Below are 25,254 nucleotides of genomic sequence, written 5' to 3'. Positions count from 1 at the left end.
CCCTCCTCTGCTGCGGGGTGCCCACAGCACAGCCTGTCTGACACCCCATCCATCACGGGTCAATCGGTGCCCTCTGTAGCCAGGCAATGTGACGGAAGCCTCTGGTGACACCCACTTTGGGACAAAATCTCAAATGACACCCTATTCCCAGACATAGTAGTGCACTACTTTGGACCAGACTACTTTATGGGGAAATAGGGTGTCGTTAGAGAGCAGCCTCTGTGTCATCAGTGCCTAGCATGGATCTGTGACTTCACAAGGCCTAAATTACTGCATAGGAATATGAGACAAAAGTCCCCCAATCCCCTCTCTACAACCTTCCAAGGCACCTGTTGATTAATCTATGCAAACAAACAATTGAATTAAATAAAATTGTATTTGTCACGTGCTTCGTAAACAACAGGTGAAATGCTTACTTATGGGCCCTTCCCAACAATGCAGAGAGAAAAATATAGGCAACAGGATAGATAATAAACAGTAGCAGCAGTGTATGTGATGAGTCAAAAGATTTAGTGCAAAGAGGGTCAATGCAGATAGTCCGGGTAGCTATTTGGTTAACTACAATATTTAGTATTCTTATGGCTTGGGGGTCAAATCTGTTCAGGGTCCTGTTGGTTCCAGACTTGGTGCATCAGTACCGCTTGCTGTGTGGTAGCAGAGAGAACAGTCTGTGACTTGGGTGGCTGGAGTCTTTTTTAGGGCCTTCCTCTGACACCGCCTGGTATAGAGGTCCTGGATGGCAGGGAGCTGGGCCCCAGTGATGTACTGGGCTGTATTCACTGCCCTCTGTAGTGCCTTGTGGTCAGATGCCAAGCAGTTGCCATACCAAGTGGTGATGTAGCCAGTCAAGATGCTCTCAATGGTGCAGCTGTAGAACTTTTTGAGGATCTAAGGGGCCCATGCCAAATCTTTTCAGCCTCCTGAGGGGGAAGAGGCCTACCACCGTTGTGTCGTCAGCAAACTTAATGATAGTGTTGGAGTCGTGCACGGCCACGAAGTTGTGGGGAAACAGGGAGTACAGAAGGGGACAAAGCACGCTCCAACTGTTTGATGCCATTCCATTTGCTCCATTCCGGACGTTATTATGAGCAGTCCTCCCCTCAGCAGCCTCCTGTGATGTACGTACACACACACACACACACACACACACTCACCTTCCCCCTCCCTCCTTCCATCCCTCTATGTCTGAATTCAATAGCTCAAGCCTTGTTTTGTTCTGCGACAGTGAGCCCAGTCAGTCCGTCTCCCCTTCTCCTTCTTCCTCCTCTGGGCGAATATGTCATTTATTACATTTGTGTCATAAATCAATTTCCTGGTTCTCATTCTATTTGCTGAGAGGTATGACAGAGCCAGAGCTGACAGCGGGGTTAACCCCTCACTCACCCTGGTCCTAGGAGCCAGCCACCAGGATGGGAGGAGAGAAGGAGGAGGAGAGAGAAAACAGAGAGAGGGAGAGAGGGGGGAGGAAGAGAGCAAGGGGGAGAGGGAGAGAGAAAGATAGGAACAAAAAGAGAGAGAGAGAGAGAGAGGGGGGACGAAACACACAGTGAACACGACCATTTGATTTCACACACTGCGATCCCACTGCCATTAGCCTACCTAGCTTTTGAAACCCTACTGAAAAGCTCTATGCAAAAGTATACAAAAGCCATCCACTAGTATTCCATCCATAGCTGTGTCAACAAATCTGAACATCCACAGCTACAATACAGTAAGAACAGCAGTGACAACAGTAAGAGGAGAACATCCCCAGCTGTGAATATTAATATGGGGGGAAATTATTCCTCCTTTGAGAGTGATTTGTTTGGAGCTTAACTAAGCAGCCTTTCTCCGACGCAAAACATGGAATGGGCACCAATTTCCGTTTTAATAGATTTTTGGAAAGTCATTTACGACTGTAGATAAGAAACACAGAGCTGTGTGTCCCATCTCTGTGGGTGTCAGTGTGTGATCCTGCGGGAGTGTGTGTGTGTGTGTGTGATAGAGATACCATTATTGAGAGAAAGATATTGCTGTGTGTGTGTGTGTGTGTGTGTGTGTGTAACTGTTTGTCTTACGTGCACATACTGTACCATGTATTCAGTACTAAATTACTGTCTTCCTACATGATACACACTGACAATAAAGGACATTCAACATGATATATACACATTACCAGACATAAACACTTGATATAATATATGTTGATCATGTGGGTCTCCTGGCACGGGGCCAAGGCCCAGTCAGACTTCCCAGCGCTCTATGTGTCTCAGTGTCACAGCTGTGTGAGCCCAGTCCAGTCGAGCTGATGCCAGCCCAGCACATCCCATCCCCAACATACCAGAGACACTCTCTCTCTCTCTCTCTCTCTCTCTCTCTCTCTCTCTCTCTCTCTCTCTCTCTCTCTCTCTCTCTCTCTCTCTCTCTCTCTCTCTCTCTCTCTCTCTCTCTCTCTCTCTCTCTCTCTCTCTCTCTCTCTCTCTCTCTCTCTCTCTCTCTCTCTCTCTCTCTCTCTCTCTCTCTCTCTCTCTCTCTCTCTCGCTCTCTCTCTCTCTCTCTCTCCCTCTCCTTCTCTCTCCCTCGCCCTCTCTCCCTCTCTCCCTCTCTCTCTCTCTCTCTTTCTCTCTCTCTCTCTGATCTGTGAGAGGACAGCTGCTCGTCTCATGACTGTCTCTAACCCAAAAGTGTCACAGAGTGGACACACATGCAAACACACATGAATGCATGCACGCATAGACAAAAACACATACACTCAACATGTCAACAGAGCTCAGACCTTGATAAAAAGAAAATGATTTTCTCTTTTATATCCATCACTCTAACACTGGGGAAACATGGCTGCCACTAATCATACATGGAGTGTGCCAGTTTCTCAGCCAACCCACGCATTTTTAAGAAAGCATGTGCCGTGGTGCCCAAGGCTCACTCGTTCTCCCTCCCTCCCTCCCTCTCCCTCCCTCTCTCTCTCTCTCTAAAAGGTACTCTCATCACCACGTCTCTTCTCGTGTGTCTCCCTCTGTCTTTCTAGCCCTTTCACTCCTTTTTAGATGCTAATCCCAGTCTCAAGGGGAGCAGAAGAAAGAGCAGCCGTAGGGCAGAAAAACACAAGAAATCTGAGAGAAGGAAGAATTTATTTTCTCTTTCTGTCTGGACGTTTAATCATTGTGAAGTAGCTTTGTTTCTTTGCTGTTATCGTGGCCTCACTATCTCTCATTGTAGGAGCTCTTCTCTCTTTTCTCTCTCATTGAGGCTCAAGGAGAGTGGCTAACATGCTGCTTGGATGTGTATTTGTTATCACGCAGCTCCCTGCTTCTTCTATGCTTGTTTCCAACAGCAACAGTGGCTGACTTTGTTGAAAGGAAAGAGCCATTTACAACACTGTGAGGAGGACACAGTGTACAGACAGACAGAGCACACAGAGACAGACAACAGATACACTACTCAGTATCGAAATCAAGTGTGGCATCTAAAGTGAAGGGTCTGATTTCAGTTTTATATGAGCTTGAATCTAACAGGATATCAAAATACATTGGCCCACAGTACAGATTGATATGTTTTCAACTAATAAAAGAACATTGTTTATTTTGCCATTTGGTATAACTATTCCCAGATTTTTTTTACCATCTTTACAAAGCTATAATACAGAACTTTGCAATAATAACACATTGTCAAATACGTGTGTCAACTGTACTGTATCAAGCGTTTTGCTGTGCTTGTCTGATATGCCGGCCGGCTCAAGAGCCTCCACTTTGATCTCTAATGTACACAATGAAGAGGACACATAAAAGAGAGGGGGAAAAGGAGAAAATAAAAACACTCTTCCCCACGTCTCATCGCTCCCTCTCTCTCCCACCCACCCCTCCTCTGCGTGTGTGTGTGTGTGTGTGTGTGTGTGTGTGTGTGTGTGTGTGTGTGTGTGTGTGTGTGTGTGTGTGTGAGTAGGGGTGGGTTTCATTTACCATTTAGCCCATGTATGTGTGCATTTACCCTGTCCACTCAGCCGTTGGACACAGAGGAGAGGCTGGCTCTCAATGGGCCAGGGGCCACTTTAGGGCCCTTTTAAAAGCCCCATTAAAACCAAGAGGGCAGCTGGTGCCCTTATCAGAGCGTCAGCGCCAAGCAAGTGGGGAAGTGAAGGAGTAAATATTTGTTCAAAAGAGGCAGTTGGTCCACTGAAGGTTTTAGGCTGAGGAGACGGAGTTTACCGTAACAGGTGATCCGGTGTGTGCGTGTCTGTGTGTGCGGGAGTGAGTGTGTGTTGTTGCATTGTTGTGATTCTACCACCAGGCAGTGAGCCTAACCTTCAGGGAGATATTCATGTCATCAGAGACTGAAGCTCTTTACCTAGAAGATCAGGCAAATACAAACACTGTGCCTTACAACAGATACAGTATTATACATACAGCCTAGCCGCTCCTTTCTCTTCATCTCCAGTACCAGAGCAATCCATCATGTCATTGAGTGAACGGATGGCATACACAGACAGACATAGTTAATAGGTTATCCAGTCGTTACCTCAAAGGGGCCAATAGTTTTAATCGTCAAACAGATTATGTAACCACATTCTAAACGTCCTGTAGCACAATGTGCTGCTACCTCCATGACCCTTCAGCAATCTCTCCCCATTGTAACTAATGCACTCCGGAACACAGATTAGAACGTTCGGTAGTCACCATGGACCCCAGATCTGATCTCCATGGTTATGGGGCCAGTGGAAGATCCCTCAGGTGATGAGCATGTGATGATAAGGGTTTAGTCTGTCCTGTTACCATGGCAACAGTCTCAGCCTACCCCCAGGCTCCTTGGTTTAAAGCAAGACACGTGTTGTTCCGGAGATATTATTATGGCTCAAAACACAGTCAGTCAGAGCATCGAAGATGATCACCAAGAGAAGGGAGCTTCCATATAAAGCAATTAGAAGATTGAGGATGGTGTATTATTTTCCTTAATCTTTAGAATGTTTCATGCATTTTACATTTCATAGAAACAAACAGAACTTTTGACCAAATAGAAAATATATTTGTTAATTTGTGTGGTTGTGAGGACAACATTTCTTAACGTCTTGGATAATTCACAGATATTTGGAATTGATAAGCATTACATGCACCGTAAGTGCGATCAAGCAGTTCCTATTCCACAACAAATCAGCACCAGCGCCTAAGAGACAATTTATGCTTGATCCGAAAATGTGGTCGGAGGCGCTGTATGGATGGTGTGACGCAAATGCGGAGCCTCCGGATGCACGCAGAGGCCAAATTGAGCTCTGTACCGCATCTCCATGCGCATGTCATATTTTGTACAATGCAGAGGGCTCCGTATAGCTCCGCATTGACATGATTGGTTGACGGTAGGTGAGGGCGGGAGGTCCTGTATAAACACAAACTTAATTCCTTGCCAACTTCCTTCACAGCAGCTCTGCACTGCTCGGCAATGCACAATACGTATGAATGCCCTGACTTCTGCATAGGCCATATCACCGTAAATGCTGCACGACCAATGCAGTCGTTGGATTGACCAAGTAACGCCTTTAATGCCTAGGAGTTGAGGAGAACCAAGGACACACCTCCCTCTAGTGGTGTGATGAGAAAGAACAGGGGGAAATGTGTTGTTTCCCCTCAATACAAGACTGGAAATACATTGACTCACTCCTCTGGTCCGCTCCAGTGGGCAAAATATATATGACACGTTGACGGCAGCGACAGACTAATACTGTAGGTCACTAAATTAAAAGAAGCCTAAAAGGCAAATGTGATTCACAGGATGAGCTTGGTTAACAGAGTATTCATGTGAATACATCTGTTCAGTTCAATTAAACGTGCATTGGACTGGTTAAGGATTGTATAGTAACACCCTCTTGAAGGAAGCCTAGGAAAATAGCAGCTAGGGTGAAAACAACTCTAGACTGAGCAGTAGCTTAACTTGAGATATAACCTTATCTAATGTGCAAACCTATTTACGTCAACGCATTACTGTACATGCACTGATACTGATCTCAAAGTAGGACTTAGCCCTTAATATACAACAGTCTTACATTTGACATCAGAACAGTTTAGCACGCAGACCAGTTCTAAGGTGATTATACACAGTTAGTTTCTGCAGTGTGAGCTGTAACATTAGCTATCTATGAGCAGAAAGGCCTTGTGTTCAGTGTGTTCTGAATCTTGGGAAGCGGGGTGGAGGAGTGAGGAAGGTGAAGGTATGAGAGGAAGTCCGTCCTGAGGTTAAAGTACGGGTGTGGTAGTATCACTTCCTTCACGAAACCCATCAACTCTCAGAATCAGTTCTCAACCTATTTCACGCTCAGTCTACGCATGACTCATAATAACGCTTCCTTAAATATGACGCTGAGCTATTTTCACAATATACAGAACAACACAGCCAATAGTCATTTACAGGAAGAAGTAGAATGAGCCTGTAGAATTTTCCTACCACCCAAACATGACTTGACAATGTTAAATGGGTACACTATGATGTGCATTGTAGGACAAAAGAGGTAATGTCATGGAAAACACAATTCAACCACCTCCCTTGCAAGAGAGGTCGACCTTCGCTCATTTACCCAGCCCTCCTGCAAATTAAGGCTTTCCAAAAGAAAACAGCCGAGAGTAAATGCCAAGCTCCAAAAATAGCTTCCGCTGATGCTTGTAGACAGTTAACATTTCCACCTGGGCAAAAAGCGATGAAACAAACATGATTTCCTCTCAGATAGATAATAGCCCCATTGTTAACACTTTTGCTGTGTTGTTGGCGGTTGGAGGAGCACGGTGTCGGCTGCATTGTGTGAGTAATTATTTATAATCTGTCTCAGAGTCTTGAAGATGGTTAATATTTATACCAGGGCAAATTGATTAATTAGCAAAAACCATCTTCTCTCAGATAATAATATGGGTAATGAAGTGAAGGCCCTGTGGTGAAGTGTGAACCAGGCATCCAAAGGGCCAGAGCCAGACGCGTTACCACTGCTCCAAGAAAGCTAGTTCATATGCAGAGGCACACGTAAGTGTCTGTGTGTGTGTGTGTGTGTGTGTGTGTGTATGTGTGTGTGTGTGAGTGCATGCATGCATATAAATGTGTGTGTGTACTGTCAGAGGGAGGTTCAGTGGCGGATAATGTGGAATTAGCCTTGCTGCACAGCTCCTAATTGCCTCCTGTAGGATTACTGGGATAATAGCTGCAGCTGCAGCACTGCAGCCCCGGCAGACATACAACACATCACATCTCCCTATAGGATCCACATCTGCACAATGCACAGTCAGTCACACAGAGAGAGAGAGGGTCAGGGGAGAGGGAGGAGGTGAGATGGAGTACAGAGGTGGGGAGAAAGGGAGAGGAGATGGAGAGGAGAGAGATGGAGAGAGAGACAGGGAGATGGCGAGGGGGAGCGGGGGAAAGAGGGGAGAGAGAGGGGGAGGAGAGAGAGAGGCGGGAGAGAAGGGGAGAGAGGGGAGAGAAAGGGAGGGGGGAAAGGAGAGAGATGGCGAGAGACGGGGAGATGGAGAGGGGGACAGAAGGGAGGGGCAGGGAAAGGGTTGGGCTGGGCAGAGACAGCAGACAGAGACAGAGAAGAAGAGCACAAAAACACTCATCTGCCATGACAGTGTGTCTGTCCATCACCTTCCTGTTCCGACAGTATGGCCACATCCCAAATGGCACCCTATTTCCTATATAGTGCTCTATTTTTGACCACTATAAATAGTGCACTATAAAGGGAATAGGGTGCCATTGAGATGCAACATACACTACCGGTCAAAAGTTTTAGAACAACTACTCATTCAAGGGTTTTTCTTTATTGTTACTATTTTCTACACAGAATAATAGTGAAGACATCAAAACTATGAATTAACACATATGGAATCATGTAGTAACCAAAAAAGTGTTAAACAAATCAAAATATATTTTATATTTGAGATTCTTCAAATAGCCACCCTTTGCCTTGATGACAGCTTTGCACATTCTTGGCATTCTCTCAACCAGCTTCACCTGGAATGCTTTTCTAACAGTCTTGAAGGAGTTCCCACATATGCTGAGCACTTGTTGGCTGCTTTTCTTTCACTCTGCGGTCCGATTCATCCCAAACCATCTGAATTTGGTTGAGGTCGGGGGATTGTGGAGGCCAGGTCATCTGATGCAGCACACCATCAGTCTCCTTCTTGGTAAAATCGCCCTTGGTAAAATCGCCCAGCCTGGAAAACAAATGATAGTCCCACTAAGCCCAAACCAGATGGGATGGCGTATCGCTGCAGAATGCTGTGGTGGCCCAGCTGGTTAAGTGTGCCTTGAATTCTAAATAAATCACAGACAGTGTCACCAGCAAAGCACCCCCACACCATAACACCTCCTCCTCCATGCTTTATGGTGGGAAATACACATGCGGAGATCATCCGTTCACCCACACCACATCTCACAAAGACATGGTGGTTGGATCCAAAAATCTCCAATTTGGACTCCAGAACAAAGGACACATTTCCACCGTTCTAATGTACATTGCTCGTGTTTCTTGGCCCAAGCAAGTCTCTTCTTCTTATTGGTGTCCATTAGTTGTGGTTTCTTTGCAGCAATTCTACCATGAAGGCCTGATTCACACAGTCTCCTCTGAACAGTTGATGTTGAGATGTCTTTTTTTCTTTTCTTTTTTTTTGGGGGGGGTAGTTCAGCTTTAATGTTGCAGATAGATTGTAACTTCCATCAATGTAATTGTCTGCATCACTTCCAATCCCCAATATCTTTTTTTCTCGCATATATATATATATATATATATATACACACACACACACACACCACCGTTAAAAAGTTTGGGGTCACTTAGAAATGTCCTTGTTTTCGAAAGAAAAACAAAAAACAAAAGTCCATTAAAATGACATCAAATTGATCAGAAATACAGTGTAGACATTGTTAATGTTGTAAATGGCTATTGTAGCTGGAAACGGCAGATTTTTTATGGAATATCTACATAGGTGTACAGAGGCCCATTATCAGCAACCATCAGTCCTGTGTTCCAATGGCACGTTGTGTTTGTTAATCCAAGTTTATCATTTTAAAAGACTAATTGATCATTAGAAAACCCTTTTGCAATTATGTTAAAACTGGCCTTCTTGAGACTAGTTGAGTGTCTGGAGCATCAAATCAAATCAAATCAAATTGTATTTGTCACATACACGTGTTTAGCAGATGTTATAGCGGGTGTAGTGAAATGCTTGTGCTTCTAGCTCCGACAGTGCAGTAATATCTAACAAGTAATATCTAACAAGTAATATCTAACAATTTCACAACATTTACCTAATACACACAAAACTAGTAAGGAATGGAATTTAAGAAAATATACATATATGGACAAGCAATGACAATGACAGAGCGGCATGGACTAAGATACAGTAGAATATTATAGAATAGAATGCAGTATATACATATGAGATAAGTAGTGCAAGATATGTAAACGTAATTAAAGTGACTGTAAACATTATTAAAGTGACTAGTGTCACCCTCTGGAGAGCCCTGTGGTTGCGGGTGGTGCAGTTGCCATACCAGGTGGTGATACAGCCCGACAGGATGCTCTCAATTGTGCATCTATAAAAGTTTGTGAGGGTTTTAGGTGCCAAGCCAAATTTCTTCAGCCTCCTGAGGTTGAAGAGGCTCTGTTGCTCCTTCTTCACCACACTGTCTGCGTGGGTGGACCATTTCAGTTTGTCAGTGATGTGTACGCAAAGGAAAAACCTGTCTGATTAAAATAATAATAATGTCTGACAATACCTTTTTAATTCTATGCGCTATACATTTTGCATGACAACACTGAAGTGTAAGGGGCCTCCAATTTTTTAAATGGACAGGATCTTTATATTTCCCACTTGTATCCTGTTTCAGTAATAATGAAATCAGACCTTCTTCTTGAGTGTCTGATAATCTACCATTTACATAGGAGTGGTTAAAACATGCTAATAACGGTCCTCTGAGAATATCAAAAAAGGTTTGGTATATATCAACTGGTATGCCATCCAACCCTGGAGTTTTCCCGGACTTAAAGTCTTTAATTGCATCCAGAAGTTCCTCCTCTGTAATTTCACCTTCACATGATTCTTTCTGTATGGCTGTTAATTTTACATTATCAATAGAAAAAAAATCCACACAATTAGCTTCAGTTAGAGGAGATGGAGGCGACTGAAATGAAAAGATATGCTTAAAGTGCTTCCTCATTCAAAATATCATTTGGTGAATCATGTGTGACTCCGTCATTTGTAACCAGTTTCAGTAAATTATTTTTGGTAGCATTTCTATGTTGAAGATATAAAATAGTAAAAATAAAGAAAAACTCTTGAATGAGTAGGTGTTCTAAAACTTCTGACTGGTAGTGTATGTCCACACATCAGACATGGAAGTCATTGATAATCTCAATACCGTAGCTAAAGTGTAAACATTTCAACACAAAATGACTTTCTGAGAAAAGTGTGAAACGTGAGAAAAGAGAACTGTTACCACATAAAAAAAACATAAACCTATGAAAACTACTGATAAAAAAACACCATGAACTTTCACCTGTCGACAGACAGACGTGCGCTCAGCAACCAGAGAAGCGCATTTATATAAGGACTGGGGAGTGGTACGTACTACGGGAGTTTTCTCCGTCTTCCACAAGAAAAACACCTCAGGTGAAACACTGTCCTCAGCAAAAAGAGACAAACAGACAAAATAAAAGGAAAATGCAGACAGAGAAAGGAGAGAGGACTCACCACAGTTTGCGAGGCATCTTTGCACGGTGCGAGTTACCCAACCTCCACTCCTCCTTTCAACCCTCTGTCTGTCCTCACTATCCCCTCACAAACACACACAAACACACACAAACCCACACACACACACTCAGCCCTGATTATGGCGTTATTAATGAGGTGGTGTGCTTTGGGTGCAAAGTGAATGCAGAAAGCTGTAGAGGCAGGGGAACGAGGGGGAGAGAAAGGAGGGAGAGAGAGGGGGGAGGGAGTTGACAGCCTCTCATATCCCTAGGAGCGTCGCCTGCTTGGTCCATCAGCAAATCCACACTGACCTGCTCTGACATGCAAGTAAGCCAGCACACACACACGCAAAAACAGTAACACATACTGTACTAAAAAGGCTTTGACTGTCCAGAATTTGTTTAATGACACACACACAAAGGGCTCTAATGAGGGCTGTGAGCGAGGGGGGAGGGGAGCGCTACAGCTCTACAGCAACCTGTGAACAACAGACACACCTGCAGCCAGCTGCCTTGAAGTTCCCCCTCTCCCCCCTGCTCCCTCCACCAAGGCCCCATGTTCTCTCACCAACATGCCCGGGTACGTGACCTTGCTTGGGGGTTTGGGGGGTTGGGGGGGGGGCAGACACAGTGGGGAGGAACCTGGCTCTCCGCTGCTCCCTGCTCAGCTGTCGACAGACAGACACACACAGACATGCAACCCAGCAGCCCAACAACCCAGCCAGCCAGTTGGCCAGCACTAGTCAGTACCATAACAGTAGGAGCATGGCCCACAGTCAGTCACGACTACCTCATTCATATTCAGGCACACTCCAAACAGCATAATACAATCTAACCACCACAGACTAAACAGCCAGGCAACAGGCCAACCTTATTTAGCATATCCTGCGCGGGGCGGCATGTTAAAATACACCTTGTGTGCCTACTAAATGGCACCCTATTCCCTACATAGTACACTACTTACAGTGCACTACCAGAGCCCTCTGGTCAAAAGTAGTCCACTATGTAGGGAATACGGTGCCATTTGGAGGTCTCCAATGGATCACAGAGTAGGGTACACTTCTCCTGTTGCTACTCAACATTAAGGTGACAGATATAGTGGAAAGGGTAGATGTATAAATGAGAGGCTAAGGAAGAGAAAGAGAAGAGAAGAAGAGAGAAGAAAAAATTGATGAGTGTGTGTATTTGTGCGTGGCAATGAACTTGGTCATCCCATGGGTGGCTATGAATAGCTGTGAGGTTGTGAGGCAGAATCAGGAGACTAACACAGACTACTACATCTCTAGCTTTACCGCAAAATGCTCCTCTCACCGCTATGGCAACCTCTATTACAGGGGTGGGCAAACTTTTTGGCTTGAGGGCCACATCGGGATTTCGAAATTCAACGGAGGGCCGCAATATTTTTTAGTGACTGTAATTTGTTAGTCAAAGTCAATTTGCGGGCCTGAAAGAGGGCAGTTATTTGAAAATATAATCATTTCTACATATTTTCTGTCTAGTTTTAGACATTGAAGAGTGTCCTGGAGTATATTTCTAACCTATAATAATCCTTCCCCCCCGAAAAAGGAATATACAGTGCATTCGGAAAGTATTCAGACCCCTTGACCTTTTCCACATTTTGTTACGTTACAGCCTTATTCTAAAATGGATTAAATTGTTTTTTCCCCTAATCAATCTACACAATACCCCATAATGACAAAGCAAAAACAGGTTTTTAGACATTTTTGCTAATTTATCACATTTACATAAGTATTCAGACCCTTTACTCAGTACTTTGTTGAAGCACCTTTGGCAACGATTACAGCCTAGAGTCTTCTTGAGTATGACGCTACAAGCTTGGCACACCTGTATTTGGGGAGTTTCTCCCATTCTTCTCTGCAGATCCTCTCAAGCTCTGTCAGGTTGGATGGGGAGTGTCGCTGCACAGCTATTTTCAGGTCTCTCCAGAGATTTTCGATTGGGTTCAAGTCCGGGCTCTGGCTGGGACACTCAAGGACATTCAGAGACTTGTCCCGAAGCCACGCCTGTGTTGTCTTGGCTGTGTGCTTAGGGTCATTGTCCTGTTGGAAGGTGAACCTTCACCCCAGTCTGAGGTCCTGAGCACTCTGGAGTAGGTTTTCATCAAGGATCTCTCTGTACTTTGCTCCGTTCATCTTTCCCTCAATCCTGACTAGTCACCCAGTCCCTGCCACTGAAAAACATCCCCACAGCATGATGCTTCCACCACCATGCTTCACTGTAGGGATGGTGCCAGGTTTCCTCCAGACGTGATGCTTGGCATTCAGGCTAAAGACTTCAATCTTGGTTTCATCAGACCAGAAAATCTTGTTTCTCATGGTCTGAGAGTCCTTTAGGTGCCTTTTGGCAAACTCCAAGCGGGCTGTCATGTGCCTTTTACTGAGGAGTGGCTTCTGTCTGGCCACTCTACCATAAAGACCTGATTGGTGGAGTGCTGCAGAGATGGTTGTCATTCTGGAAGGTTCTCCTATCTCCACAGAGGAACTCTTGAGCTCTTTCAGAGTGACCATTGGGTTCTTGGTCACCTCCCTGACTAAGACTCTTCTCCCCCGATTGTTCAGTTTGGTCGGGCAGACAGCTCTAGGAAGAGTATTGGTGGTTCCAAACTTCTTCCATTTAAGAATGATGAAGGCCACTGTGTTCTTGGGGACCTTCAATGCTGCAGACTTTTTTTGGTACCCTTCTCCAGATCTGTGCCTTGACACAATCCTGTCTCGGAGCTCTACGGACAATTCCTTCGACTTCCCAAGCCCTTCGATTTTTGCTCTGACATGCACTGTCAACTGTGGGACCTTATATAGACAGGTGTGTGCCTTTCCAAGTCATGTCCAATCAATTGAATTGACCATAGATGGACTAAACTCCACTCGCCGTGTTTGGAGGAAGAAGAAGGATGAGTACAACCCCAAGAACACCATCCCAACCGTGAAGCATGGAGGTGGAAACATCATTCTTTGGGGATGCTTTTCTGCAAAGGGGACAGGACGACTGTACCGTATTGAGGGGAGGATGGATGGGGCCATGTATCGCGAGATCTTGGCCAACAACCTCCTTCCCTCAGTAAGAGCATTGAAGATGGGTTGTGGCTGGGTCTTCCAGCATGACAACGACCCGAAACACACAGCCAGGGCAACTAAGGAGTGGCTCCGTAAGAAGCATCTCAAGGTCCTGGAGTGGCCTAGCCAGTCTCCAGACCTGAACCCAATAGAAAATCTTTGGAGGGAGCTGAAAGTCCGTATTGCCCAGCGACAGCCCCGAAAACCTGAAGGATCTGGAGAAGGTCTGTATGGAGGAGTGGGCCAAAATCCCTGCTGCAGTGTGTGCAAACCTGGTCAAGACCTACAGGAAACGTATGATCTCTGTAATTGCAAACAAAGGTTTCTGTACCAAATATTAAGTTCTGCTTTTCTGATGTATCAAATACTTATGTCATGCAATAAAATGCAAATTAATTACTTAAAAATCATACAATGTGATTTTCTGGATTTTTGTTTTAGATTCCGTCTCTCACAGTTGAAGTGTACCTATGATAAAAATTACAGACCTCTACATGCTTTGTAAGTAGGAAAACCTGCAAAATCGGCAGTGTATCAAATACTTGTTCTCCCCACTGTATATATTTCTTTTTAAAATTGTATTTATTATTATTTTATTTTTTACTCAAACCTCCCGCGGTCCGGATTGAATGGGCTCGAGATTCCCCACCCATGCCCTATTAGTAAGACTCCTTGAGCCGGTCCTCCTCCACTCAGGTAGACACAATCATGCAAACACATACAGCAGCTCAGTTTGTGTGTGCCTGGCATGCTCATCATAACAGGAGAGACAGTCAGCCAGTCCCATTTCTCTTCCGCCCCATCCCCTCAGCTCTGTAGGGTCAAGCCCTCATTCCAGTATGTGTAGCCAACCATGGAGGAGGTTGGAAAGACTAAGAGAGGAACTTCACTCAATCCTGAACTCTAACGCTGGGAAAACATGGCTGACACTAATCATACATGGAGTGTGCCAGTTTCTCAGCCAACCCATGGTGCCCAAGGCTCGCGCTCTCTCTCCTTCCCCCTTTTTACATTTTTGTTATTTAGCAGATGCTCTTATAGTAGTGAGTGCATACATTTTCATACTTTTTTCGTACAGGTCCCCTGTGGGAATCGAACCCACAACCCTGGCGTTGCAAGCACCATGCTCTACCAACTGAGCCACACGGGACCTTCTTCTCCTTCTCCCCACACTTCCCATCTCCCCCACTGCTCTTCTCTCTCTCCCCCTCCTTTTAACTCTCTCTGTGAATGCAGATATTCTGCGACAGCCCCCGCATCACAGTGTATGAACTCCCACAAGGCAGTCAGCGAAGGGGGAAAACAGTTGCAAAAAAGGGACAGTAGAATAGATACAGTACATGACTGTGGATAAATAAATTGTGTATAGATCAGTGGATGCGGACCAGAGATTAAATCACAGAGGGCCAAGGGGCCTTCGGCTCCTCTCAGCTCGGTGTCAATGGAACACTTACCGGCCTTTCAGCGCTGCGATGGTGGACTTGTCAATCCTAGAGAGGGAGAGAAAGAGAGAAAGAGAGAAAGAGAGAAAGATAAAGCGAAAGAGAGAAAGAAAGAAAGAGGGGTGGGGGAGAGGGGGGAGAGAGAGAGGGGTTACTGGTCATGAAACAAAACATGATGTTGTATATGTTATCACTTAATTATGTGGCGCAGGATGTTACATGGTTGGCCCATACAATTTAATAGATTAAATAACTAGTGTTGTATAGAGACATTTTAGATGCATTTACAGTGGGGGAAAAAAGTATTTAGTCAGCCACCAATTGTGCAAGTTCTCCCACTTAAAAAGATGAGAGAGGCCTGTAATTTTCATCATAGGTACACGTCAACTATGACAGACAAATTGAGGAAAAAATTTCCAGAAAATCACATTGTAGGATTTTTAATGAATTTATTTGTAAATTATGGTGGAAAATAAGTATTTGGTCACCTACAAACAAGCAAGATTTCTGGCTCTCACAGACCTGTAACTTCTTCTTTAAGAGGCTCCTCTGTCCTCCACTCGTTACCTGTATTAATGGCACCTGTTTGAACTTGTTATCAGTATAAAAGACACCTGTCCACAACCTCAAACAGTCACACTCCAAACTCCACTATGGCCAAGACCAAAGAGCTGTCAAAGGACACCAGAAACAAAATTGTAGACCTGCACCAGGCTGGGAAGACTGAATCTGCAATAGGTAAGCAGCTTGGTTTGAAGAAATCAACTGTGGGAGCAATTATTAGGAAATGGAAGACCACTGATAATCTCCCTCGATCTGGGGTTCCACGCAAGATCTCACCAAAATGATCACAAGAACGGTGAGCAAAAATCCCAGAACCACACGGGGGGACCTAGTGAATGACCTGCAGAGAGCTGGGACCAAAGTAACAAAGCCTACCATCAGTAACACACTACGCCGCCAGGGACTCAAATCCTGCAGTGCCAGACGTGTCCCCCTGCTTAAGCCAGTACATGTCCAGGCTCGTCTGAAGTTTGCTAGAGTGCATTTGGATGATCCAGAAGAGGATTGGGAGAATGTCATATGGTCAGATGAAACCAAAATATAAGTTTTTGGTAAAAACTCAACTCGTCGTGTTTGGAGGACAAAGAATGCTGAGTTGCATCCAAAGAACACCATACCTACTGTGAAGCATGGGGGTGGAAACATCATGCTTTGGGGCTGTTTTTCTGCAAAGGGACCAGGACGATGGATCCGTGTAAAGGAAAGAATGAATGGGTCCATGTATCGTGAGATTTTGAGTGAAAACCTCCTTCCATCAGCAAGGGCATTGAAGATGAAACGTGGCTGGGTCTTTCAGCATGACAATGATCCCAAACACACCGCCCGGGCAATGAAGGAGTGGCTTCGTAAGAAGCATTTCAAGGTCCTGGAGTGGCCTAGCCAGTCTCCAGATCTCAACCCCATAGAAAATCTTTGGAGGGAGTTGAAAGTCTGTGTTGCCCAGAGACAGCCCCAAAACATCACTGCTCTAGAGGAGATCTGCATGGAGGAATGGGCCAAAATACCAGCAACAGTGTGTGAAAACCTTGTGAAGACTTACAGAAAACGTTTGACCTGTGTCATTGCCAACAAAGGGTATATAACAAAGTATTGAGAAACTTTTGTTATTGACCAAATACTTATTTTCCACCATAATTTGCAAATAAATTCACAGATTTTTTTTCCCTCTTTTTGTCTGTCATAGTTGACGTGTACCTATGATGAAAATTACAGGCCTCTCTCATCTTTTTAAGTGGGAGAACTTGCACAATTGGTGGCTGACTAAATACTTTTTTTCCCCACTGTAGATGCATGGAGTTCAAACATTAAAACATTTACAGGCCAGTCATCAAGAATGAACTCTGAGCGGATTCCAATGACAGACATACATAAACTATTGACACCATTTAAACCTACACTAGAAAGCCTTAAAAACAGCCATTCACCCCCTACTGCTCACACAGTGACTATGGCTGGCTGTAGTTGTTTGACCTTTGTAAGAGCAGTTGTTATTATATATATTTATTTAACCTTTATTTAACTAGGCAAGTCAGTTAAGAACAAATTCTTATTTACAATGACGGCCTACACCGGCCAAACCCGGGCGACGCTGGGCCAATTGTGCGCCGCCCTATGGGACTCCCAATCACGGCCGGTTATGATACAGCCTGGAATTGAACCAGGGGGTCTATAGTGACGCCTCAAGCACTGAGATGCAGTGCCTTAGATCGCTGCACCACTTGGGAGCCCAGTTACTGTACTTTGTTCACTTCATTCCCAGACTCTGGTGGTTTAAATCACTTCAGTCCCAGACTATGGTGGTTTAAATCACTTCAGTCCCAGACTCTGTTGGTTTAAATCACTTCAGTCCCAGACTCTGGTGGTTTAAATCACTTCAGTCCCAGACTCTGTTGGTTTAAATCACTTCAGTCCCAGACTCTGTTGGTTTAAATCACTTCAGTCCCAGACTCTGGTGGTTTAAATAGAATTAACAAAAAGAGGAAGCAACAGACATTTCAACATTTTCTACAAGGAAACACCAATAAACAAATGATTGAATGATTTTAATTATGGTTAATGATTTAAAACCACTGCCTGTTACTTTGGTAATTCTAAAGGCTGAAAATCAGTCTGGTTTTACATTGTAAAAACAAATAAAATAAAACATACAGTGAGGGAAAAAAGTATTTGATCCCCTGCTGATTTTGTACGTTTGCCCACTGACAAAGACATGATCAGTCTATCATTTTAATGGTAGGTTTATTTGAAAAGAGAGAGACAGAATAACAACAAAAAAATCCAGAAAAACACATGTAAAAAATGTTATAAATTGATTTGTATTTTAATGAGGGAAATAAGTATTTGACCCCTCTGCAAAACATGACTTAGTACTTGGTGGCAAAACCCTTGTTGGCAATCGCAGAGGTCAGACGTTTCTTGTAGTTGGCCACCAGGTTTGCACACATCTCAGGAGGGATTTTGTTCCACTCCTCTTTGCAGATCTTCTCCAAGTCATTAAGGTTTCGAGGCTGACGTTTGGCAACTCGAAACTTCAGCTCCCTCCACAGATTTTCTATGGGATTAAGGTCTGGAGACTGGCTAGGCCACTCCAGGACCTTAATGTGCTTCTTCTTGAGCCACTCCTTTGTTGCCTTGGCCATGTGTTTTGGGTCATTGTCATGCTGGAATACCCATCGACGACCCATTTTCAATGCCCTGGCTGAGGGAAGGAGGTTCTCACCCAAGATTTGACGGTACATGGCCCCGTCCATCGTCCCTTTGATGTGGTGAAGTTGTCCTGTCCCCTTAGCAGAAAAATACCCCCAAAGTATAATGTTTCCACCTCCATGTTTGACGGTGGGTATGGTGTTCTTGGGGTCATAGGCAGCATTCCTCCTCCTCCAAAGACAGCGAGTTGAGTTGATGCCAAAGAGCTCGATTTTGGTCTCATCTGACCACAACACTTTAACCCAGTTCTCCTCTGAATCATTCAGATGTTCATTGGCAAACTTCAGATGGCCCTGTATATGTGCTTTCTTGAGCAGGGGGACCTTGCGGGCGAAGCAGGATTTCAGTCCTTCACGGCGTAGTGTGTTACCAATTGTTTTCTTGGTGACTATGGTCCCAGCTGCCTTGAGATCATTGACAAGATCCTCCCATGTAGTTCTGGGCTGATTCCTCACCGTTCTCATGATCATTGCAACTCCACGAGGTGAGATCTTGCATGGAGCCCCAGGCCGAGGGAGATGACAGTTATTTTGTGTTTCTTCCATTTGCGAATAATCGCACCAACTGTTGTCACCTTCTCACCAACCTGCTTTGCGATGGTCTTGTAGCCCATTCCAGCCTTGTGTAGGTCTACAATCTTGTCCCTGACATCCTTGGAGAGCTCTTTGGTCTTGGCCATGGTGGAGAGTTTGGAATCTGATTGATTGATTGCTTCTGTGGACAGGTGTCTTTTATACAGGTAACAAACTGAGATTAAGAGCACTCCCTTTAAGAGTGTGCTCCTAATCTCAGCTCGTTACCTGTATAAAAGACACCTGGAAGCCAGAAATCTTTCTGATTGAGAGGGGGTCAAATACTTATTTCCCTCATTAAAATGCAAATCCACTCATTTCTTTGTCAGTGGGCAAACGTACAAAATCAGCAGGGGATCAAATACTTTTTTCCCTCACTGTATATATTTGGTAGTGATGTTGGTCAGCGTTGTGTTTTGTCTGTGTGTAGTGAAGCCTGAATAATGCCATCATAGACATGAGCGGACACCTCTCATTACCATGAATGACCTTCATGACAACTGACCTGAAAATGTCAAGACACATGTAGTACAGTGAACCTATCCTCCCTAACTACAGCCCTATGTCACTTAGCCTAGTAGCGTCTGCTAAATGACTAAAATGTCAAATGTAGTATCTATGCCTGCATCCCAAATGGTGCCCTTTTCCCTACATAGTGCACTACTTTTTACCAGGGCCCTTTTGACTATAGCCCTATGGGCATTGGTCAAAAGTAGTGCACTATATGGGGAATGGGGTGCCATTTGATGTCTATTCCAGCTTCCTTGTCATCTCAGACATAAACAAATATGATTTGAATGTTGTCCAGTGCTTTGAATATCATCATCACAATCTTTCTGGATGCTTCTATGAATGACCTCTCTGTAATCATCATCATCACTGGTCAACAACAACCATAAAGTGCCCCACCTGTAAGAGGCATCACAGTGTGGTCATCCTAGCCCAGTCAGCCTCCCCACCCTCCTCTGCTGTCTCTGCCAGCCTTACACTGGCTGTGTACCATGATGCTGAGGGACAATGATGGAGGCTTTATAGGGCTGTAACTCTGGATGCTTTTATAGTGAGGGGAAATAAGGCCCTGCCCTGGCCTGACCACAAAGCTGATGCAACTCAAGAACATTGTCTGATAAGAAGCCTGCACACACCCTGTGACTACATCTCTCCATCTATATGGAGTGTGTGTGTGTGCCTTTACTATAAATACACAGAGATGCAGTGGAGAGTGGAGGCACTCCTCCATCAAAAACAACATTGTGTCTGCGCATCACCAATGGCATGGATTATTAATGGCATGATATTTGCCTCTCCTCCTCTCCTCTACGAGCTCTCCTTATGCTACCTCTTCTTCTCCTCCTCCCTCATTAATTTCTCACTCTCCTTCACCATCTGATGGGCCTGACACCTCCCTCCCTCACTCTCTCTCTAATGTAAAGCCTGATGTCCAGACTGGCATAGACCTGGCAGGCCACAGATAACTGTGTTCCCAGCTCTATGGCAACAGTAGAAAGCTGTAGCTTAACAAAAATCCTAACAGCCATTACTTCAGAGTGGATGCAGTAATTCATTTCAGCACCGTTTAACCTCTGCTGGTTTTACTATAGTCAACACTGTGCCTGCTTAGCAGCAGCCAGCCTGTTTCAGCATGAGGAAGTGGTTTGAGTGTATAAAATGATTGCCTACATGGTGGGTTGACAGCATCAATGCAGTAAAACATTGAGGTGAGCTGAGAGAGGGTAGTTCACCAGCTATCTTTCTACGCTGTCTCATGGTCTCTCTACAGCAGTGATTCCCAACCCTGGTTCTCCAGTACCCCCAACAGTACAACTTTCCATTGTAGCCCTGGAAAAACACACCTCATTCAACTCATTGAGGGCTTGATGATTAGTTGACAAGTTGAATCAGGTGTGCTTATCCAGAGTTACAATAAACATGTGTACTGTTAAGAAATGCACTTAAAAAGGGCAATCTGGTATTGGTAAATTATTATTTATTTATTTACTTTTAAATGAATATAGCTGTTGATTCTTGAATAATATAACTTATAAATGCCTCATGAGCTTAGTTCAACTATCTTACCCGAAATATGAGTTTGTTTTACTCCATAATCAATATAATTATAAACAAAAACTGTTTAGCTTAAAAACAGTTATCATTTGGATCTCATGGATGGTCCCATTCCTCAGCTGCTTACCAAAAAAGTGGCAGGGTATCTACTTTGTTGTTGTTTGAATCCCAGATTTCCTCTTTAGTAACCAGAGGTGGAGGAGTCAAAGTCACTGTCTGAACTGAACCCACAAACGTATCTTTTAGCCATACCTAACAATCATTCTAAATAGACAGATGTGTCATTAGACAAACTTAAATGAAAAACAAAAAGCTTTCACATTTTCTCCATTCCAGAGGTAAATATCTAGAAAAAAAAGCACCACTAGAGAAACACAAACAGAGTCCTACAGATGAGAGGACAATAACACAAAGCAACTCATTGACAACCATCTGTGATCATTCCCCCTGGTAGAGACAGCACAGAGACAGAACAGCAGCCCGTCAAACTGTTGCAGAAGTGTTGCACACACACACACACACACACACACAGTGGAACAGACAAAGCCCTCCACCCATCCTTCCTTTCGAAACACATTCAGGTTCAGTCTGAACTACGGCAGCCTGCTGAATTCACACACCCACGTTCACATATGTTCACACACACACTGCCAGCCACCAGCCCTAAGAGAGTTATGGTAACGTACCATCCGAATCCCCCAAAGGATACACTCCTCTTTCTTCTCAGCATTCTGACAGGGGCGCACGTCTCTGGGACTGACACTCTCACTTTCTTTTACCTCACTCCTTCTCTCTCTCCTCTCTTTCTTGGTCTTTGAATACGTGTAGGCAGTCCTGCTCTGTTCCCTCCTCCCTCACCTGTCCTGCTTCTGTACACAGTATGGCAACTCAGCTCCACACAGAGGGGAGGAGAGAGCCTGGGGCTGGGAGGGACCAGAGGGAGGCCAAAACTTTATCATCTGCTCTCTCTCTCTCTCTCTCTCTCTTTCTCTGTCTTTCTCTCTCTCTCTCTCGCTCTCTCTCTTTCTCTGTCTTTCTCTCTCTCTCTCTCTCTCTCTTTCTCTGTCTTTCTCTCTCTCTCTCTCTCTGTCTTTCTCTGTCTCTCTTCCTCTCTCTCTCTCTCCCTCTCTCTCTCTCTCTCTCTCTCTCTCTCTCTCTCTCTCTCTCTCTCTCTCTCTCTCTCTCTCTCTCTCTCTCTCTCTCTCTCTCTCTCTCTCTCTCTCTCTCTCTCTCTCTCTCTCTCTCTCTCTCTCTCTCTCTCTCTCTCTCTCTCTCTCTCTCTCTCTCTCTCTCTCTCTCTCTCTCTCTCTCTCTCTCTCTCTCTCTCTCTCTCTCTCTCTCTCTCTCTCAATTACCCACACTGGACTACACATGTTGTCTACGAAGCTGTGAGAGAGAACTGAAGTGAAATCTACCTCACACCAACATCCCACAACCTCCCTGCCCACAAGAAGGAAGGACATGTTGCCACAGCTGGTGTCACTTCCTCTGTTATGCACTTACCAGAGCTGTCTTCATTAGGGGACTACTTTCTTTATTTATTTCTATCAATGTGGTCCTTGCCAATACATTCACATACAATGATACACACCGTGAATATGTAGCGTACAGTACATGTCCCGTACATTCAGATGTACTGTATATTCATTGCTTTAGACATATCTGAATTATGGATGTACTGTCGATTTTCCTCGTGCATTTTGAGAGGAAGCCACTCCTGCCAGAAAAAAGCCTCATATGCTGTATATACACTGAACAAAAATATAAACGCAACATGTAAAGTGTTGGTCCCATGGTTTATGAGCTGAAATAAAAGATCCTAGAAATTTTCCATATGCACAAAAAGCTTATTTCTCTCAAATTATGTGCACAAATTGCTCAAGTACATTGTTATTGTCTAGTGGATGGCCATGAGCTGTGCTCTGTCTGTGTCTGTCTGGCTCTGGAGAAGAGACCCAACAATTGTGTCAAAAGAAAACATGCAGATAAACTCATCAAATCTGTTGTGTCACAACTATTGTGTCAAATGTGTTGTGTGTTATTATTGAACCAGCAAAACCATCAGTCCTTTCACTAAACTGACTCAATGTTTAATCCCAATGTATGTTTTCTAACTGTAGATTCTGTGCTCAATGTGGCCTTATGTCCCAATGGGAATGAAGAAATATTTGGTGCTTTCTTTTTCCCCAGTAGAAATACATTATTTGATGTGAAAGAATAAGACAATATGAATTAAATGACAGTGGCTGAGTCCCAAATGGCATCCTATTCCCTTTATTGTGCTGGTCAAAATTAGTGCACTATGAAGGAAACAGGGTGCCATTTGGGACACACACGGTATAAGCGAGTACAGTACACTACGTCCATGTTTTGTAATCATCACACAGAGGGTACAAAGAGCCAGAAGTATTTAAGTCCTGAATCATTCAGTTGCAGTAATAGATTAACATTAGAGTTCTTCATATCTCCCCAGTGGTGTGTGTGTCCTCACACATTACTAAGGAATATAAAGACATGTATAGTGACACGTGATCAAATAGAATTGCATTTCTATGCACATGACAGCATGTGGGGGATACAATGTTCAAGGCAATATGAAAGTGCTTTTGCACTCCATTCCTGTGTCTAATTATTTGGGCCTGGAGTTTTTCCTGAGCACATGACCTGACCTGAAACATCATCACAAATAAGCTTTACAATGCCAAATAGCCAACGTCAGAATTCCCTGACACCTGACAGAGACAGCCATCAATAAACCTTTGTTCCAATGTCAATGCCATCAGACACTCAGCCTGATGCCTGCCTGCTCTGTAGGAGTGAGTGACAGTGACAATGCTCAGCACCAATGTTTTGGAATGTCTATTGTCATGGTGTCTTTTTTCTAGCTTACGTAAGCAGCTTTATCAAGACTCTTTCTATTAGTCTCTCAACCAGAGTTTTACCCCACCTCCTGCCACTAGAGATTTAAGAGTCATGGGGGGACAAGCAATACAGAGCAGCGGGAGAGAAGAGGGAGGATGAGAGAGAGAGAGAGAGAGAGAGAGAGAGAGAGAGAGAGAGAGAGAGAGAGAGAGAGAGAAATAGATAGAGAGAAAACCAATAGATGGAGAGACAGAGACAGAGACAGAGACAGAGAGAGAGAGAGAGAGAGAGAGAGAGAGAGAGAGAGAGAGAGAGAGAGAGAGAGAGAGAGAAAGAAAGAGAGAGAAAATTGGGCAAGGGCCAGGTAGCAATGTTGCAATGCACTCAAAGTTAATCATAAAGTAGAAAGGGAGTGGGTAAAGGGAGGAAGAGAGGGAGAGGGGGACAGACGGAGGAGTGCAGGAGATTTTAAATCAAACAGATACAGTATGTTACATGAGAGAGCAGTGAAACCCTCATTGACACACATGGGCCAAACTGTTAATTGGACTTTAATGAAACCAACATTAACATGTTCATAATAATGTTGCACCTGAATATATAGGCAATAGAATAAATAAAACATTTCCAGACTAGTGCATTCAATAGTCATTATTCTATAAAACCACTTTGGCAGTATGTATGGTTATGCCAATATGCTTGGAGCAAAATGAACTGCTGAATAGGATGTTGTGTTGATGTCTGGCATCAACACAACATTCTCTCTCTCTCTCTCTCTCTCTCTCTCTCTCTCTCTCTCTCTCTCTCTCTCTCTCTCTCTCTCTCTCTCTCTCTCTCTCTCTCTCTCTCTCTCTCTCTCTCTCTCTCTCTCTCTCTCTCTCTCTCTCTCTCTCTCTCTCTCTCTCTCTCTCTCTCTCTCTCTCTCTCTCTCTCTCTCTCTCTCCCTCCCTCCCTCCCTCCCTCCCTCCCTCCCTCCCTCCCTCCCTCCCTCTGTGTGTGTGTGTGTGACTCCCAGTTACAGCCCAGATGCTGTTGCGCTTTACCTCCCCTGTCTGAGCTGCTGTCCTTATCTCCATCCATCTCTCTCTAATAATGCTACCCCCAATAATGGACCCTCAATACTGGACCTGGATACTGAGAGGCAGCCGTACACCTGAGAAGATCCCATTATAGGTCTATTTCCAGCTGTCACCAAGATGATGGCGAGAAAGAAACAAAGACGCAGAACATTACAATGGGAGATTTGCATCTATAACACGCATGTGACACAC

The 25,254-nt window shown here is 44.4% G+C and overlaps 1 protein-coding gene across 3 annotated transcripts in view; it reads right to left on the bottom strand.

The window, feature by feature from the left end:
* LOC121563328 (rap1 GTPase-activating protein 2) overlaps positions 1 to 25,254 on the bottom strand; it is a 97,582-nt gene that overhangs the window by 70,948 nt on the left and 1,380 nt on the right. The window contains exons 1-2 of one of the 3 annotated variants that reach the window (XM_041875284.2): positions 21,808 to 21,988; positions 15,228 to 15,263 (exon numbers count right to left, since the gene is read on the bottom strand). In XM_041875284.2, coding sequence (XP_041731218.1) covers positions 15,228 to 15,263; positions 21,808 to 21,851 — 80 coding nt within the window. In that variant the 5' untranslated portion in view covers positions 21,852 to 21,988. Of the gene's footprint in view, positions 1 to 10,700; positions 10,782 to 15,227; positions 15,264 to 21,807; positions 21,989 to 25,254 lie in introns of those variants that run through there. The other 2 variants (XM_041875288.2, XM_041875292.2) reach the window with 2 other exon arrangements.

The sequence above is a fragment of the Coregonus clupeaformis genome, chromosome 5 (genome assembly GCF_020615455.1).
Source record: "Coregonus clupeaformis isolate EN_2021a chromosome 5, ASM2061545v1, whole genome shotgun sequence".
NCBI lineage: Eukaryota > Metazoa > Chordata > Actinopteri > Salmoniformes > Salmonidae > Coregonus > Coregonus clupeaformis.
Note: the sequence above shows the minus strand (reverse complement) of the source record. Positions and strands in the feature narration are given on the sequence as shown.